The sequence below is a fragment of the Chiloscyllium plagiosum genome, unplaced genomic scaffold (genome assembly GCF_037043375.1).
Source record: "Chiloscyllium plagiosum isolate Xiang-an unplaced genomic scaffold, Cpla_swu_hap1 HiC_scaffold_27, whole genome shotgun sequence".
NCBI classification, from domain to species: Eukaryota; Metazoa; Chordata; class Chondrichthyes; order Orectolobiformes; family Hemiscylliidae; genus Chiloscyllium; species Chiloscyllium plagiosum.
The window spans coordinates 70,703,212-70,721,121 of NW_028270165.1; the positions used below are offsets into that span (position 1 = coordinate 70,703,212).

Sequence of the window (17,910 nt, forward strand, 5' to 3'; positions counted from 1 at the left end):
TTCGCGTTACACAGCGAGCATTTCTGACAGGTAAGTTTGTCTAATCACATTCTATTTTCTGTCTCATTTCTGGGTATAATTTGAAACGGATTCTCACTCAGCTGATGTCATCAGATTTTTTGACAGACGGAGAAGGGATGATTTGAAGCTGTTCCGATGACCGCACCTGGACTGACTGTTACTTATTCTTGTACCAACAACACCGAGATTCAAAGCCCGAATATAATCTGAGGCGACATTCGAGTGCTTCTAATATAAACCAATTTTGGTTGAAAAGTATGTTGAACTCCAGAATTCACTAGTTAAACTGTCGTGGGTCTGAAGATAACTCACTCTACACTGAGCTACTGAGGTCTTAGACAAAACCATTCATGTCTCACTTTCTATTGTGCTGCGTTTCTTCTTTAATTTAAATCAAAATTGACCATGTCTGCATATCATACATCGGATCCTCTCTGATTTATCACTGCATTCGTTCGTATTTCTGCTTATAAAACATTACCGTCTGCCTCAACCTACGTCACTCTGGGAAATAACTCAGTTTCTTGTATGATAGACAGTTAAAATCACTTAATTAAATTAAACATTGCTTCAGTCAATTTTACCAAAGAAAGTGTTTCGATTTATTCCATGCCAATCGCCACCATAGTTTACAAAATGCCTGCAATTAAAGCAGACAACTTATGTTCTTTATGCTGGTAAAGTGAAAACAAAAAGCGAAGAAACCCTACAGGAACCATGATACTACAGATTGCTATGAAAAGTTATGCCTTTTTAAATTGCACATTTCCAGTCTCAGTGTTGTTACGTTATTACTTCTGGAAAATTGTACATGGTTGATAGTGAATATTCTCATTTTCCAATTTCTAATCATTTAAGAAATAGACGCAATGGATGTTTCAGCACATTTTTTAATTCGACTCTGAATTTATTTTGGGTTCCAGCATAAATAAACGGATTGATGCAGGAACACAAAAATAAAAGCATAAATCCACTCTCCTCAAGGATAAATGTCAATTTACTGAAAACTGAACCTGAAAAATAGGTCACTTTCGCAATTCGAACATAAAGGATCGTAGTAAAAAATAACAAATACAACAAAAGGAAGTTGCCTGAAATGGCAAAAAGTAAAACGATGGACTTTCTCCGCTTCTCCATCTCTGGGTCACTCTGATTCTCTCTGTGACTATCCGCCCTGAGTCTCCTTCTGGCTCCATTGGCCAGAAGAATATATCTAATCGTCAAAGCATTGAGCAGTAAAATCAGAACGAATGGGAGAAGAGGGTTGAAAATGCTACGAAGTAAGTCATATGCGGCCCAAGCAGATGACTCATAAAATATTAATTTGAGGTTGCAGAACCAAGGTACATTGTTAATTGTGTATGCAGGTTCATATATAAAATACAAAAAGACATTTTTTATGCAACACAATGTAGACACGATTCCTATGACCCATGCTGCGACCATTCTGGTGCAATATTTGATTTTCAACTTCTGACACGAAATCACCACAAATCGATCAAAGGTGAAAGCGACAGTTAACCAAGCAGAGCTGTCTACAGTGATAGAATTTAAGACAACACGAAGACTGCAAACTGGAGTAATGGACAGAAAACTGTATGGAAAGTAAATCCCAGGTATACGGTTTAATATTACGCAGGTTGCAAGGACCAGGAGATCTGTCACCGCCATGGACACAAGGTAAAGTATCATACACCCAGACAAACCACATTGCCTTCGAGGCAGGATCGCAATCACAGCCAAATTAGCTGCAACACAAAAAGAGAGAGAGAGAAAAAGTGTATTTGTGTTTCATAAAATGGACGAATTGATAATTTACTTTTCAGCTTCCAGTAAAAATAAACTGCGTTATTGAATACTCTTGAAACATATAACTCTATGGTAGCTATAGCTTGCAGCAGATGCAATAGCAACTGTATTTAAAATAAACATCCAGCTGAAACATGCCTTTATTAGAGACTTAGGATAACAAAATACTCGATTGGATTTTTAACAGAGAGCAAGAACACAGATAAATCATGTCTACAGTGACATCAAGTGATTAAGCTGATCATTCAGTCAACTTTCACTTGATCCTTAGATGTACGAGCGAATAATGACGGCAATATATAACCGAAAATGTTACAGTGGGGAAATATTAAAACGATTATTACCGAGTGTGGAAGCTGGAGGGACGCAGTTTACGCTTCGTTCAGGATCAAATACAATTCCTTCGAACGAGATTCGGTGAAAACACTCACTGTTATACATGTCAGCATTTGTTTTGTTAAGATATACACTGAAACAGATGTAGGTGAGGCGCCAATTTGTATTTAAGCAAATTACTGTGGATGCTGGAACCTGAAATTAAAAGAGAAAATGCTGAAAAATCTCAGCAGGTCTGGCAGCCTCTGTTAGGAGAGAAAAGAGCGGACGTTTGGAGTCTAGCTGACCCTTTGTCAAAACTTTAACAAAGGGTCAGTTAGACTCGAAGAGTCAGCTCTTTTCTCTCTTTACAGATGCTGCCAGATCTGCTGAGATTTTCCAGCATTTTCTCTTCTGGCCAATTCGTATTTCGCTGACGTTGGGAATGTAATACTGAGTTCTTCAGCTGATAATCACAAGGACCTTTTGTGTGCCGTCTTGGCAAGCCAGGAATCAACCTGGTAAATGTTTCCTTATCTGAAATGCTTCCAAATCTTTTCCCACTTTTGTTAAATAAAAAAAAAAACACTGTGGTGGGCAGCACGCCAGGTGTGGTCTCAGTATGTCCCTGCAACTCATGAATACCTACAATATACTAGAATTCAATTTATCTGGAAATTAACAGTGTTTTGAATGTACGATCCCAATAGATTGATGAGTCTGCACGTTTACATTCAGTGATCCATATGTAAGAATAATAGGCTGCTTATGGTCGGGGATTGTAACTTTCTAAACATAGAGTGGGACTGACATCGTGTTAAGGGTTTAGACTGAGATGAATGTGTTAATTGTGTACAAGAAAATTTTCTGATTCATTATGTGAATATACCTACTAGAGAAGGTGCAAAACTTGACCTACTCTTGGGAAATAAGGCAGGGCAGGTGACTGAAGTGTCAGTGGAGGAGCACTTGAGGGCTCGAGACTATAATTCTATTAGTTTTAAATTAATGATGGAAAAGGATAGACCGGATCTGAAAGTTGAATTCCTACATCGGAGAAAGGCATTTTTTGACGGTTTGAACCAAGAACTTTCAAAAGCAATTGTTCACTGTTAAAGGGACAGCTGAAAAATGGAAAGCCATCAGAAATGAGATAATGAGAGTCCAGAAAAGGTATATTCCTGTTAAGGTGAAAGGAAAGGCTGTTACGTATAGGAATGCTGGGTGACTAAAGAAGTAAAGGGTTGGTTGAGAAAAAGAAGGAGGCACATGTCATGTACAGGCACGATAGATCGAGTGAATCCTTAGAGTATAAAGGCAGTAGGAGTATACTTAAGACAGAAATCAGGAGAGCAAAAAGGGGACATGAGACAGCTTTTGCGAATGCAGTTAAGGAGAATCCAAAGGGTTTTTACAGATACATTAAGGACAAAAGAGTAACAAGGGAGAGAATAGTGTCCCTCAAAGATCAGGAATGTGGCAATTGTGTGGAACCGCAGGAGTTGGGGGAGACACTAAACGAGTGTTTTGCACCGGTATTTACTGTGGGAGATTACATGGAAGATATAGAATGTAGTGAAATAGATGGTGACATCTTGGAAAATGTCCATATTCCAAAGAAGGAAATGTTGACTGTCTTGAAATGGATGAAAGTGGATAAATCTCCAAGACTTTATCAGGTGTAAACTCGAACTTGGTGGGAAGTGATTGATAGATTTCTTACTGAGATATTTGTATCATTGATAGTCACGGGTGAGGTGCCAGCAGATTGGAGGTTGCCTAACGTGGTGCCTAAAGGTGGTAAGGACGAACCAAGGAACAATGGACCAGTGAGCTTGACATCAGTGCTGGGCAAGTTACTGGAGGAAATCCTGATGCCCAGGATGTACATGTATTTGTAAAGGCAAGGACTGATTTGGGATAGTCAACATTGCTTTGTGCGTGGGAAATCATATCTCAAACACTTGATTGAGTTTTTTTTTGAAGAAAAAACAAAGAGGATTGATGAGGACAGAGCGGTAGCTGTGTTCTATATGGACTTTGGTAAGGCGCTCGTCAAGGTTCCCCATGGGAGACTTGCTAGCAAGGTTAGATTTAATCGAATACAACGTAGAACTACCCATTTGGATGCAGTACTGGCTCAAAGGTTGAAGACAGACGGTGGTGGTGGAGGATTGTTTTTCACACTGGAGGCCTATGACCAGTGGAGTGCCACAAGGATCGGTATTTATGTAAATGATTGGACTGTGAACATGACAGGTATAGTTCGGAAGATTGCAGATCACACCAAAATTGGAGGAGCAGTGGACAGCGAAAACGATTACTTCAGATTACAATGGGATCTTGTTCAGATGCGCCAATGGGCTGAGAAGTGGCAGATGGAGTTTTATTTAGGTAAATGTGAGGTGCTGCTTTTTGGGAAAGCAAATATAAACCGGACTTCAACACTTGATGGTGAGGTTCTAGGGAGTGTTGCTGAAAACATAAACCTTGGAGTGCAGATTCAAAGCTCCTTGAAAGTGAGACGCAGGTAGATAGGATAGTGAAGAAGGCGTTCAGTGGGCTTTCTTTTATTGGTCATGGTATTGAGTGTAGGAATTGGGAAGTCTAATTGCGGCCGTACGGAACATTGGTTAGGCTACAGATGGGATATTGCCTGCAATTCTGGTCTCCATCTAATGAGAAAGATGTTGTGAAACTGGAAAGGGCTCAGAAAGACTTAGAAGGATGTTGCTAGGGTTGGAGGATTTGAGCCATCGGGAGAGGTTGTATAGGCGAGGACTGTTTTCCCTGGATCATCGGGGTCTGAGAGGTAACCTTATGCAGGTTTATAAAATCATGAGGGGCATGTATAGGATAAATCGACAAATACTTTTCCCTGGGGTCGGGGAGTACGAACAACACGGCGACCATTTAGGGTGAGAAGGGAAAGATAAAGAATAGACCGAAGGGGCAACGTTTTCATGCAGAGTGTGGGACAGGTATGGATTGAGCTGCCAGAGGAAGTGGTAAAGGCCAGTACAGTTGCAATGTTTAAAAGACATCTGGATGGGTATATGAATAGGAAAGGTTTAGAGCGATATAGGCATGTGCTGGCAGGTGGGACTAGATTCGATTAGGATATATGGTGGTCATGGACGAGTTGGACTAAAGGGTCTGTTTCCGTGCTGTATGTCTCTATGACTCTGTGACTCTACAAGTACAAAACTTCTCAGCCTAGAACTCTGCAAATGCTTATCATTTGGATATTTTTCTTTTTTTTTACTGTTTCACCTAAAATGCGCAATTTCACATTTATCTTACGTTACACTCTGGTTTTCAGTTTTCTCTGCTCACTTGACTGTGTTTTTGAACCAGCTTATGTACTCTTGAAACATACGCTCAAATCTATTTCTGAGGCGTATCATGTATGATAATGATACTTCTTACCGTTATCCATGGTATTCGGAAACATTCTAAAAGTTCAAAGAATCAGCACTAAAACTTGGGCTACGCCAAAGTTTGCATTGTGCCAATAAAATACCATTTGGCCAACTCTTGGTTTCCTGTTAGCAAGTTTATCTATCTACGCAAGTGCAACAATTCTTACACTGTGTCAATTATTCTTCACATTAATATGATATCTTGCCAAATACATTTTGGAAATCTGCGTTTTTCAAATGTTCCACACGTTATGTTATAATTTTTTGAAAAAGTCCAATAAAGTTTAATGAGGATTTGTTTTGACAAAGTACATTTACAATGCCTGGTTACTTTTATCTCAATAGTCCTGTTGCAATGAATTTTACAATGAATTTGAACTTAAATGGTTTGAGAGATGTTAAACTAACTGGCGGTGAGTTTCCTGTTTTATGAAACATCCAATACCCAACCCTCCACTTCCTGAATAAGGGCCTTAATTTCGTAATTTATGACGATACTGAAATCTGGAAAAAAAGAATAAATCCTGGATAATTAGAAACAACTGAGCCATTATCTCTGCTAAAAATGCAGCAGAATATCTTATATTTCTGCGCCATTAACGAGCATATTTTAAGCTAAAATCCAACACGTTTACATTGCAGTAATTTTGTGGCAATTGGAGGTTCAAAGCGTTGCTAATAATACGCATAACTGCATTCAACAGATATAATGACAGTATTTATCCCTCGCAGAGACAGTGAATGAAAAAATTGAATGATGTTTGCATCTTGAGATGATAATGATAAATCGGGTAAGTATTAAAGTGGTGAAGTGGAACTTGGCGCATAAAGGCACACAAACATTGAAGAGATAAATTAAGCAGGTCTTTCAAAGAAACTATGTGGATAAAGTCCCAGAGTACAACTTTGAAAGAGAGAGAATAAAATATTCAGATGGAGGGAAAAAACCTCAGCCAATGACACAAATTATAACGTTAAGTGACCAGGCAAAGAGGTTAATGGAGAAAATGATGGCATTAAAATACAGAAATTTTATCAAATAAGCAGAATAATTTGTACCATTGAAGTGATAAACGTCACTAGTTAAACGCAATATCAATATGGGGATTTGTTAGCGGCGAAATGAAGAACTGACGCAGTTGAATTATGATACATGAAGTTACAGCTGAAGTTCTATACGTCACCTGGCACTCCAATGATTGCAATGATGGGATAGTAGATGGCAAACACCACACCTTCTGGTATTCCGTGCATTTCTAATGAAAACTCCAGTGCATTATGCACTTCACCACAAAAGGTATCATTGTTGTAGAGGGTGGTAAGTCCGCAGGGAGAAAATCAGATATTACATCATTCATGTTAATTACCAATTACTGAAACAAAACAGGTCAGTGCAGCTGCTGTTTGACAGAAGCTTCTGTTAAAATGGAATCGATTGTTTTCCATGGGCTAAGTCACTACTCCTATAGGAAATTGTCGGAGTTTGTAGAAGTCTCCAACTTGCATTCCATCACATGAAAGAAAGAGAGTTACTTGGATTTTGGGTCAAAGTGGACATCTGCATTACTGAACGGTCTGACAAAAATAAATTGTCTTGAAGGACATAACCATCTTCTCACTCAGGATATTTTTTTTTCTGTTTGATCATTCGCCAAGGTCAAAATGATTTTGAAAACCTGTAACACAATTGGTTGCAACAAAATTATCGATAAATCCCTCAAAGTAGTCACATTCGAGATGCATGAACTCAAGTCTTCACTGATACATCACCACGTCTGTGCTATTATAACCAAACCCTCAGATCTAGACTGTTACACTCAGTACAAATATGTCTGATTCAGAACAGTCGTACTTGTGCATAAATCTGGTTAGTGCCTTGATAAGTTGCACAAAAACTGGCACAATATCTATGTGCAATTTCAGGTCAGTGTAGTTTGTCTGCCAAAAATCAGATCAAGTGTCCATGTGATCTGACGCAAGTTCCCTCCAGTTGGCTCCAATCGAAACTGGCTTTTGTTTTTTTTTATGATGGACCACAATTTGGATAAAAATGACCCACGAGGGAATTACACGACAAGTTAACACTTCACAGGAGCTAATAAAAAAAGTATACTCTATTAACACGCAGCTGTTAATTCGGTAATATTCATTAGAATGTGCATTAAAGCTGAGGTGCATATAATTAGCATGTTTTTTTGCAATTTAAATTTGGAATATTCAGACGGAAGTGAAACCAGCTTCTATGAATAATAACCTTACTAAGAAGGCAGGTCGTCACGGGATTTTGAGAAAGCATTTTCTTTGAACACATGATGAAGGTTGTTAATAAAGACTTCAAGTCGTTGTGAGGAATACTGCCGCATATGTTTCATATACAGTTCCTCTAAAATCACAATAATTGAGTATCAACATGACTTGGAAGTAGTAAAGCACGATATCAAATACAGAAAATTGGGAATGTATCCTGCAATATCTGAAGAAAATATCACCAAGGGTCAAAAACCAAGAAAACACTGTGAAACACACTTAATTTATCAAAGTTATGTGCTGCGCCCTTCAAACCCTTTAACTCAGAAATCTATCCATCATAATTCGCAACAGAATGCAGTGCACTTTTCTGTCATGAATGGACAAAAAAAATCTTACTGAGACACAACTGACTGTGAAAGAACAGTCAGGAGAATAATGCAGATAAACATATGCGAAACAACAGGACACAGTTCCAATGGTAGCTGAAGTGGCATGGCTCTAAGCCAAGCCTGGGCCTGGGTAATTGACGGTGGTGATGGCGAAATTCTTGCTGCATCGTGCGGCGATGATTCACTCGTGTGTGTTTGCTGATGAATGGATGAATCTGTGTTTTTGAATTCCAGGCTGTGCGTCTCATGGAGGAAGGGGCGAGGTGACCCGATCGTTCCCTTTTCTTTCTGTTGCTTCTTTTATTTCTGCTTATCTTCTTCATGCTTTTTTGAGGTAATATGTGTTCTGGACCAAGCCAGACCCCTTTTAACATTTCAACAAAGGAGTCCAGACGCTATTTTTTCTTGTTGTTTTAACAAATAAGCGTGGACATTCCATGACCGACACATCTGGTCAAACCACTCAGTTTTAAACAAAACAGAATTTATGGAGAGACTACAGTTTGAAACAAGAACAGAATAGAATGGAATATACAATGACATAAATTATCTGAGAAACCTGCCGACTCTGTGGGAATTTAATGACGCTGTTCCAATTTCTGGAATAACCCCATAAACACACCAGTTGGAAAAAAAATGTAAATTCAAACACAGATTCGTACAAGAGAGAGCTTGCAGAGAGGATCAGTCAGAGATCATTGACTGAAGCATGGACCCTCTTTCCATTATAGCTGCTTCTCTATGTTGCCAGCTAAAATTAAACCAAATGGAAAAATCCCTGAGCACAGAGAATTCTCAGTCCCGTTAATGTTCAACTGCTGTCGCAAAGGATACATTACTGCACGCATTGAACTCAGCGCATGAGGTTATCCCTTGGCTGAGGCACTTCTCAACTGTACAATGAATACTCAAGCATCAAATGTTTCTTACTCAGAAACCTTGAGTTCAATCTTGGTCATTTCGCCAGAACGTCTGCGTATGTGATTTGGCAGGATGCACGATGTGGTTTGGCGATTCCACTTGATGCAAATCAGACATGATTTTATTGAATGCCAGAACAGACATATCTGTAGTCACCACAACAATACCAACTTACACCATCAAACCAACTAATACCGAACTCCACAGTATGTGCGGTGTTATTATCACCCTTAATAGCAGGAAGAACAGATCAGCTGATGGGTGCTGTTTGTTGGTGTTGTACTGATCATCACAAAAGCCGGGCCTCAGCCAATTCCATTTACTTCACATTACATGAAGCACTGGATGCAGGTAATGGGTGCTGCAAGACCATTGCGACTGACAGCAATCGAACAATACTGCGATAGATTTGTGCGCTAGAATGAATTGCGACCACAGTTCTTGTTTTAAGTTAATTTATAACTTTAAATCTGCCCGTCAACTGTGCTGAACTCATGGGATAAATGAACAACAACTTTACATTGTAGCAGGCACTTGAAATAAATGTGAGCATGCATTCATGCCCCTTAGGACCAGGAGTAGAGTGTTCAGACCTTCAGCCTGTCCCACATGTTCAGATGTTATGCCAAAACACTTGAGAATGACCTAGAGATTTTTTGGGAAGGGGGGAGGGGAAGGTGGGAATTAAAATGGAGGAATAGAGATTAATTTATAAAACATGGATTAGAAATCTTAACACAAAGTGCAGAGAGACATGATCAATAACACATAAAACACGGCACGGTCCAATGCAAAAATACCTGAGGCAGAGCCTTTTCTAATCAGAAAAACAACAGAGTTTGTGCTACAGTAAGGTATTCACTCATATATGGTCGATTACAAAATCTTACATCTCGTTTGATGTAAACAAAGATGGAGCATAATGCAGTGTTGTTTTGACAGGTCGACAGTATTGGAAAATTTGTTGTATGTTCATGGAAAATCATTATTTGTGATACAGCAACAAATCTGCTTTGATATGGAGACATCAAGATAACAGTATCAGTTCCATTGCCAGAGTAACCTAGGCAAACCCAATTCAAAAACAAACAATAAATATTTTTTTCAAAAGTTAACCAAATATCCATTGCTTTTTCGGATGCTGCTTTAAGTCATTGTTAAATGCAACCTTTGATGGAGAAGGAGGAAAGAAACATTGGCTAAAATGACAGAGAACATTTATTCTTAATGCATTTTGTTTCCATTTGCCTCTAAGTTGACTAATCATTGAGTCGAGTTGCTGTTCTTTGGAATATGACGCACCCAATGAAAGTGTAAGAATTGATTTCCTTCCTCATTCATGTGATGGAAGTTAAACGACTTCACCAACTCACAAGCTCATCCCAAATGCCATTGATACCATCCCAATTTGGGCACAGCATTCGCATCGGTTTCACAGAACACCACGTGATCCCTCTTGAAAACTTGCGTGTTCAAATAGCTCACTAAGTGATTTCAGGTAACCGTCCCGCCCATCAGTAATCTCAGGAGATTCCACGAGCAGATCTGTTCGATTCTTTCCAGTATTCCAGTCCAACCCCGAAGTCGAGTCTCCCTGAATATTTCTTGGCTGCAGGCGTCAACTGCACGTAATGCAAACCATCATCTGGTGGTGGCAGAAACATCTTTGTTATTTTCACTCCGTTTACCTGGATACAAGAGTACTGATGAAATAAACAGATCTTATTTTGATTCAAAATAATGATGCCCACAACCACGTCGTTTGCTAGCATTGCTGCGAGGTTAGCACCATTTGTTGTTTTATTTTGCTCCGATTACCAGTTATGTTACCTTTGTGTAATTTCCAGTCGCTTTCAGTCAGTTTGTGACACAGATCCCGTCCATGGTGACGAGAAATCAGAATAGTCTCTCGCCATCCGCTCTGTTTATTATATTCACAACTTGGATAATTATTTATAATATGCTTCCTCAGGCAAAGCCAGACCGGGAAAGACAAGGAGTGGATCTACAGCAGAGGCAGATTTGTTGAAACGGATAACTAAAGGGGCACAGACATTTTCAAAGGAGATTCAATATATGAGAATTGAAGACAGTTTCACTTATTACTGATAACCACATTCCTACTGCAACACACAGAGTGATGGTCAAATACATCATGCAATACAAAAGCTCTTCTTTCAGATTTTCAAACAAGCAAATGAAAAATTTATTATTCTACTGTAATGAAACAAATAGTTTTGCCACACATCATCTAATATCGTTTCAATTGGCGTTTTATTGGCGTTATGATCTGGAAATGTGAACTTGCTGAGATTGCACGATGTTTTTTTTCTTGTTCTGGAGTCTGTGTGCAATTGTTGCGAATGATCAACGCGATTTGGAGTCCACAACATAAATTGTTATCAAATTCTAAGAGCTGGAACCTGGAGATACAGTCACCACTTTTTATTTCTTTTCTCCACATTTCAATAATACATGAAGTTCAAAGTTTGTGAGAAGATTTTTAGGTCGGGTGCTTGTTGTTGTGGTTCTGTTCGCCGAGCTGGGAATTTGTGTTGCAGACGTTTCTTCCCCTGTCTTGGTGAAAACCTCAGTGCTTGGGAGCCTCCTGTAAAGCGCTTCTGTGTTGCAGACGTTTTGTCCCCTGTCTAGGTGACATCCTCAGTGCTTGGGAGCCTCCTGTGAAGTGCTTCTGTGATGTTTCCTCCGGGATTTATAGTGGTTTGTTTCTGCCACTTCCGGTTGTCAGTTCTAGCTGTCTGCGGCATTGATTGGTAAATTGGGTCCAGCCCGATGTGTTTGTTGATAGAATCTGTGGATGAGTGCCATGCCTCTAGGAATTCCCTGGCTGTTCTCTGTTTGGCTTGTCCTATAATAGTCGTGTTGTCCCAGTCGAACTCATATTGCTCGTCATCTGTGCTTGCGGCTACTAAGGATAGCTCGTCGTGTCGTTCCGTGGCTAGTTGGTGTTCATGGATACGGATCGTTAGCTGTCTTCCTGTTTGTCCTATGTAGTGTTTGGTGCAGTCCTTGCATGGGATTTTGTACACTACGTTGGTTTTGCTCATGCTCGGTATCAAGTCCTTTGTCCTGGTGAGTTGTTGTCTGAGAGTGGCTGTTGGTTTGCGTGCTATTATGAGTCACAGCGGTCGTATTAGTCTGGCTGTCACTTCAGAAATATTCTTGATGTATGGTAACGTGGCTAGTCCATTGGGTTGCCATCCACAGATTCGATCAACAAACACATCGACCTGGAACCAATATATCAGCTACTGCAGCGGACAGCTGGAACTGATAATCGGAAGCGGCAGAGACATACCACTATAAATGCCGGAGGAAACATCACAGAAGCACTTCACAGGAGGCTCCCAAGCACTGAGGATGTCACCTAGACAGGGGACAAAACGTCTGCAACACAGATTCCCAGCTCGGCGAACAGAACCACAACAATATATGAAGTAATAATTTTTAATTTGAAACACCATGTAAAATTATTGGGATTCCACAGTGTATCAGACATGAATGAATACCACAAAAGCAAATAAAATGTATTGTTTGCTGTCTTGATTGTCGAATTTATTCATTAAATTTGGTATCCTCGGTACAATTTCTGACATATTGCCTTTTACTATTATCTTCTTGTGACCATTTTATCCATTTCTATGAAGTGATCATCTGCGTTCCCTTTTCCTCGGCTATCTTGCTAAGATCCCAGAGTCTCATAAATTGCAATTTAAACAAAGATAACCTGAGAAATATGGAGTAAAGTCAAAAGATCAAAATCCTTTGAACAGTCAGAGGCACAGCTGAGTGTTTTATAACATATGGCTGGCAGATTAAAATATTAGTGGATTTTACTCTTTCGTGACTGATTGAGGTGACTTTTTTTGGAAATATGATATTGTGGATGGACTTGGAAACGTTGTGACAGTCTCATTACGTTAGTGACTCCAAATGCCTCCAGTTACAGACTGCCTCAATTAATGTTCACTCTCGGTTTATTTCTGTGGCATATGTAACTTCAGTTTGGAAGTCATAGAGAAAATCCAATTTCCAAATTCGTTGTATCCTAGTCTGCTTTGGGAGATAAGGAGTAAATGAAAGGCGTACCTCACCCAACATTAACATTTACACTGGCTGCAGAAAGGTGCCAGAGGGCCGGAAATAGTTAATGTGGTTCAAATTTTCAGGAAAAATGTTCAGTATTTAGCTGGAAATTGCAGATCACTGGGTGCCACATCAGTGGAGGAAAATGATCGAATAATAAAGTGAAGGACAGAATTGTTGTCCTCGAAGAGAGGTAAGATTTTATCATGGATAATTAGCATGGTTTTTACTGAGGCTGTTCATAACAAACAAATAAATGTTTTGAAAATATGATAAGGTATGTAGATGCGGATAATGCAGTTTATGTAGTTTATATTTATTTCATCCAAGCATTTGAAAATGTCCCACAAGCTACACTGAGAGGTTCTCCATCCTTTGAGTGAAGAAACCTCGACTAATATTGGTCCTAATGATGCATGCTGTATTCTGAGAAGGCGATTGAATGTTTGAGCAAAACCACACATCCCGAAACACCCCATCCCGCCATATTCCCAGACTGTCAATCCTTTTCAAAATACTTCTATAGCATCAGGTGTAAGTCTCCAAAACTGAAGTGAGTGCAGGACCATTCGTCCTAATCTCACATCATATGGCAAAAGTGCTATCCCAAGACTCAGGTAGTTGAATCTTTACTGCAACTCCCTCTTTGTCACTGATTTCTTCTCTACAAATCATGTCAAAAGGAACTTCCACACAGTATTCCAAGTCTCACAAAATGCTATACATCTGCTCCAAAACAGTCTAACTCAATTGAAATCCAACACAGCATTCACCACCATACCTGCATAATGCTTTATTTCAGTGACCAGTCTATAAGAACCCTCAGATCCATTTTTATATCAACGTTTCCAAATCTACCAACGTTCAATGAAAAATCTGTCGGTTTTGTTTTATATTTTCTCTCCTGAGGTGGATGACATTACACATATCCGAAATATATCACCTCGAACATGTGCGTGCCTCCTCAATAAAGTTGCCTGCATCACCTTGAAATCTCATCATTACTCCCAGTTCTGCCCATTTTCATTGTAAATATTACAGATGATGCCATCATGCAAAGCATTTACATATTTTGTTCGTTTTTTGGCGCCCAATGACTGTCCCATGTGGTAACCATCTCGTCACAGCCTTCCATTCCAGGCGCAAGCTGTTTCTTGTCTGCTATCAATTCTCAATCTATGCCAGTACATTTTCACGGACCATATGTGTTCATCTGGAACATGAACACCTTATGTGTGCTTACGTCATAAGCTTTCTAAAACTGCAAATACATCACATTCACTATCTTGCTGTGATGCATTTTATTAGTTATGTCTTTGGAAATCTTACACTGATTGTCTTTTCCCTCCGAGACCTCTGTTCTCTACACATCTCTCTTTCAGTTGTTTTCAAATTCAGACCGCTCTTGAGTAGTGGCGGCAGCTGCCATTCTGGTTCTCTCCCATTTCTAGAAATATGCAAGGTTGCTGCGCCTCCTCTTTTATGTTTTTCCGAGAAGTGATGTTCCGACACATCCTGTTAGGTAAGAGAGCTGAGGGAAGGACAGTAGCTTCTGATTTTTGTGAAATTGACAGTGAACCTGCATAATGTATTTTCACTTGTGAATGGTCTCTAACTTGGACAGGAATTTGTAGGCGGTGGAATTTCCAAACACCTGCAAACTTTTCCAGTTCTAGCTAGTAGGTGTACCCAGCTGAGAACATCTGTTGAAGGATCTTAAAAGACTTTCCACAGAGCATCTTGCAGATATGACACGCCATCGCAATCACACTTCAGTCGCGAAGGGACTGAAATGTTGAAGATTGTGGTTTCAAGGATTGTGGTTTCGGCCTGGGTTATATTTCGCTTTTGAAATACTCCAGAAGCTAAATATGTGCAGACAAATTGATCCTGTTCCATCACACGTCTGACTGAAGCCTTTTAGCTGTTGGGCGGATACATTTGATTTACTTTATTAACTACCCTCCAAAGAATTTCTAGCTTCAGGCACACTCCTTGGCCATATTATTCATGACTATTTGTGTCCAGTCAATACTATTTTTCAGAATTTGATATGGGGGTTTTGGAGGTGGTAAAACCTTCATTGTCAAAGGTTACCTTTTGATTCTTTCTTTTCGGAAATGATCATTTTCTGCAGTTCTGCAACATAAATATCAGTGAGCACTTTCCTGGCCATTTTTGAATATTGTCCACGTCCTTCTAAATTTGGACTCTAATTCTTTCCGCAGATGAGTAATCATGAATGGTGTTGAACATTGTGCAATCATCAGCGAACACTCGACATCAAATAATGTGAGGTCTAGACTGTCAATGATGAAGAAGCTAAAGATAATTGAACATGAGCCAGTACATTAAGAATCAACTTCAGCTAGTTCCTGTGATGCCTAAGGTACAAGAGTTACAAGCATGCACATTTGTGCCAATTCTGTCTCAAACGATCAGAGAATCTGCCTTGAAATCTAATGACACCTAATTTGTTCAGGATCTTTATGCAAACCTCAGTTGAAATCTGCTTTGATGGCTAAGCAGCCTATCTCACCACAACTCCGTTTTAGCTCCTTGGTGTGGGCTTGGAAGTCAGCCATTGTGAAGTTAGGAGTTATGGGCCAGTGGAATCAATCAGTACATCTTCGAAAAGGGCATTCCCTTGCAGGTAATACTTTACAACATTGTCAACAACCTACTCTATTAGATTAGATTATATTCCCGACAGTATGGAAACAGACCCTTCGTCCCAACAAGTACATACGGACCCTTTGAAGAGTAATGTACCCAGACCTATTCCCCGATCCCCACATTTATCCCTGACTGATGCACCTAACACTATGGACAATTTAATATGGCCAATCCAGCTAACCTGCTCTTTCAGCTAATCCATACCTTTGGATCAATTCATTGGTGGCATGTGGACAGATGTCGTGTTAATTTGTTACATAGAGTTATTATGTGTGTGTACACGATTAGACAGAACATTTTACCACATTGTCTGATATGTTGATGCAAGTGTTGTGGCTGCGATGGAACAGCGTACCTCATGAAGCTGATAGGTCAAAGTGATCGTTGCTACCTTCAAAAAATTCCAGGAACCAAAAGACTTGCAAAATCTCGTATCTTCAATTGTTTCTTAACATCATGCTTCATAACGTCACAAAGTTTCGAACAGGCACTTCAGCCAATCTAATCCCTACGGCCGAGGAATGTGCTAAATATGCACAAATCTCACTTAATGGCACAAGCTTCATATTTTGTATGTTGTACAAGTCGACATTCAAACATTTTCGTTTTAAAATTGTGAGGTTACCCGCTTCAACTGTCATCCGTGGATTTGTATTCCATACCTCTTTCACGCTTTGGACGAAAAATATTTACCTCAAGTTCCCTCTGAACCTACTGCCTTTCACCTTAACATAATGTTCCTATGTTCATGGTTTTTGTAATGAGGGTGAACAGCTTTTTTCAATCCTCCCTACTCATACCCCTCATAATCCCGTACACTTCTAATAAGTCAACCACCAAACTTCTCTGCTTCAAAGAAAACAGCCTGAACTTATCCGACACCACACCCATAACTAAAGTCCTCCAACCAAGCTATTATACTCGTGAATTTAACCACACCCCTCCAATATATTATTATCATAACCAGAGCGCGTTGAACCGAACTGCACAAATTAACCAAAGTCCTGTAATGCTGCAAGATAACCTCCCCACTGTTATGTAATGTGTTTTTTTTATAATATAGAACACATAACATAGACCAATACAGTGCAGTACAAGTCCTTCAGCGTGAATATTGCGTCGACATCTGAAACCGATCTGAAGCCCATTTGACCTCCATTATCATCTATATATTTATCCAATGAACAGTTAAATACCCGTAAACTCAGGGAGTCTGCCATTGTTCCACGCAGGGCATTCCTTGCACTTACTACTCTTTGAGTAAGGAACCTACTTCTGACACCTGTCCTAAATATATCTCTACACACTTTAAATCTATGGTCCCTCGTGCCAGCCATTACCATCAGAGGAAAACGGCTCACACTGTCCATCCTATCAAATCCTCTGATCATCTTGTATGCCTCTAATACCTCACCTCCTAATGCTCATCTCTCGAACGAAAACAGCTTCAAGAGTCTCAGCAATTCCTCATAAGACGTCCCCACCACACCATGCAAGATCCTGACAAATCTCCTCTAAATCTTTCCAATGCTTCCACTTCCACAATAAATGACCACCCCACTATCCAGACCTGACTACATAGTGGATTTTTGGGAAAACAGAAGAAGTGAGCTTTATTCAAAGTTCGTGCGAAGATTTGTTGTTCGGGTGCTCGTTGTTGCGGTTCTGTTCGCCGAGCTGGAAGTTTTTGTTGCAAACGTTTCGTCCCCTGGCTAGGCGACATCATCAGTGCTTGGGAGCCTCATGCGAAGCGCTTCTTTGATATTTCCTCCGGTGTTTATATTGGTCTGTCCCTGCCGCTTCCGGTTGTCAGTTTCAGCTGTCCGCTGTAGTGGTTGGTATATTGGGTTCAGGTCGATATGTTTGTTGATGGAGTTTGTGGATGAATAGTAGTGTTGTCAACACTACTATCATTGGGCAAGCCAGGCAGAGAACAGCCAGGGAATTCCTAGAGGCATGGCATTCATCCACAAACTCCATGTTGGGTATTTCTCCACAAT

General features: G+C 39.9%; 1 protein-coding gene across 1 annotated transcript; it reads right to left on the reverse strand.

The window, feature by feature from the left end:
• Positions 1-870: 870 nt before the first annotated feature.
• LOC148144547 (uncharacterized) lies at positions 871-6,821 on the reverse strand. Its single transcript, XM_087975396.1, has 2 exons — positions 6,752-6,821; positions 871-1,769 (listed from the first exon to the last, which is right to left on the reverse strand). Exons 1-2 carry the CDS (start codon positions 6,819-6,821, stop codon positions 871-873), a joined length of 969 nt encoding a protein of 322 aa, XP_087831522.1.
• Positions 6,822-17,910: the final 11,089 nt, after the last annotated feature.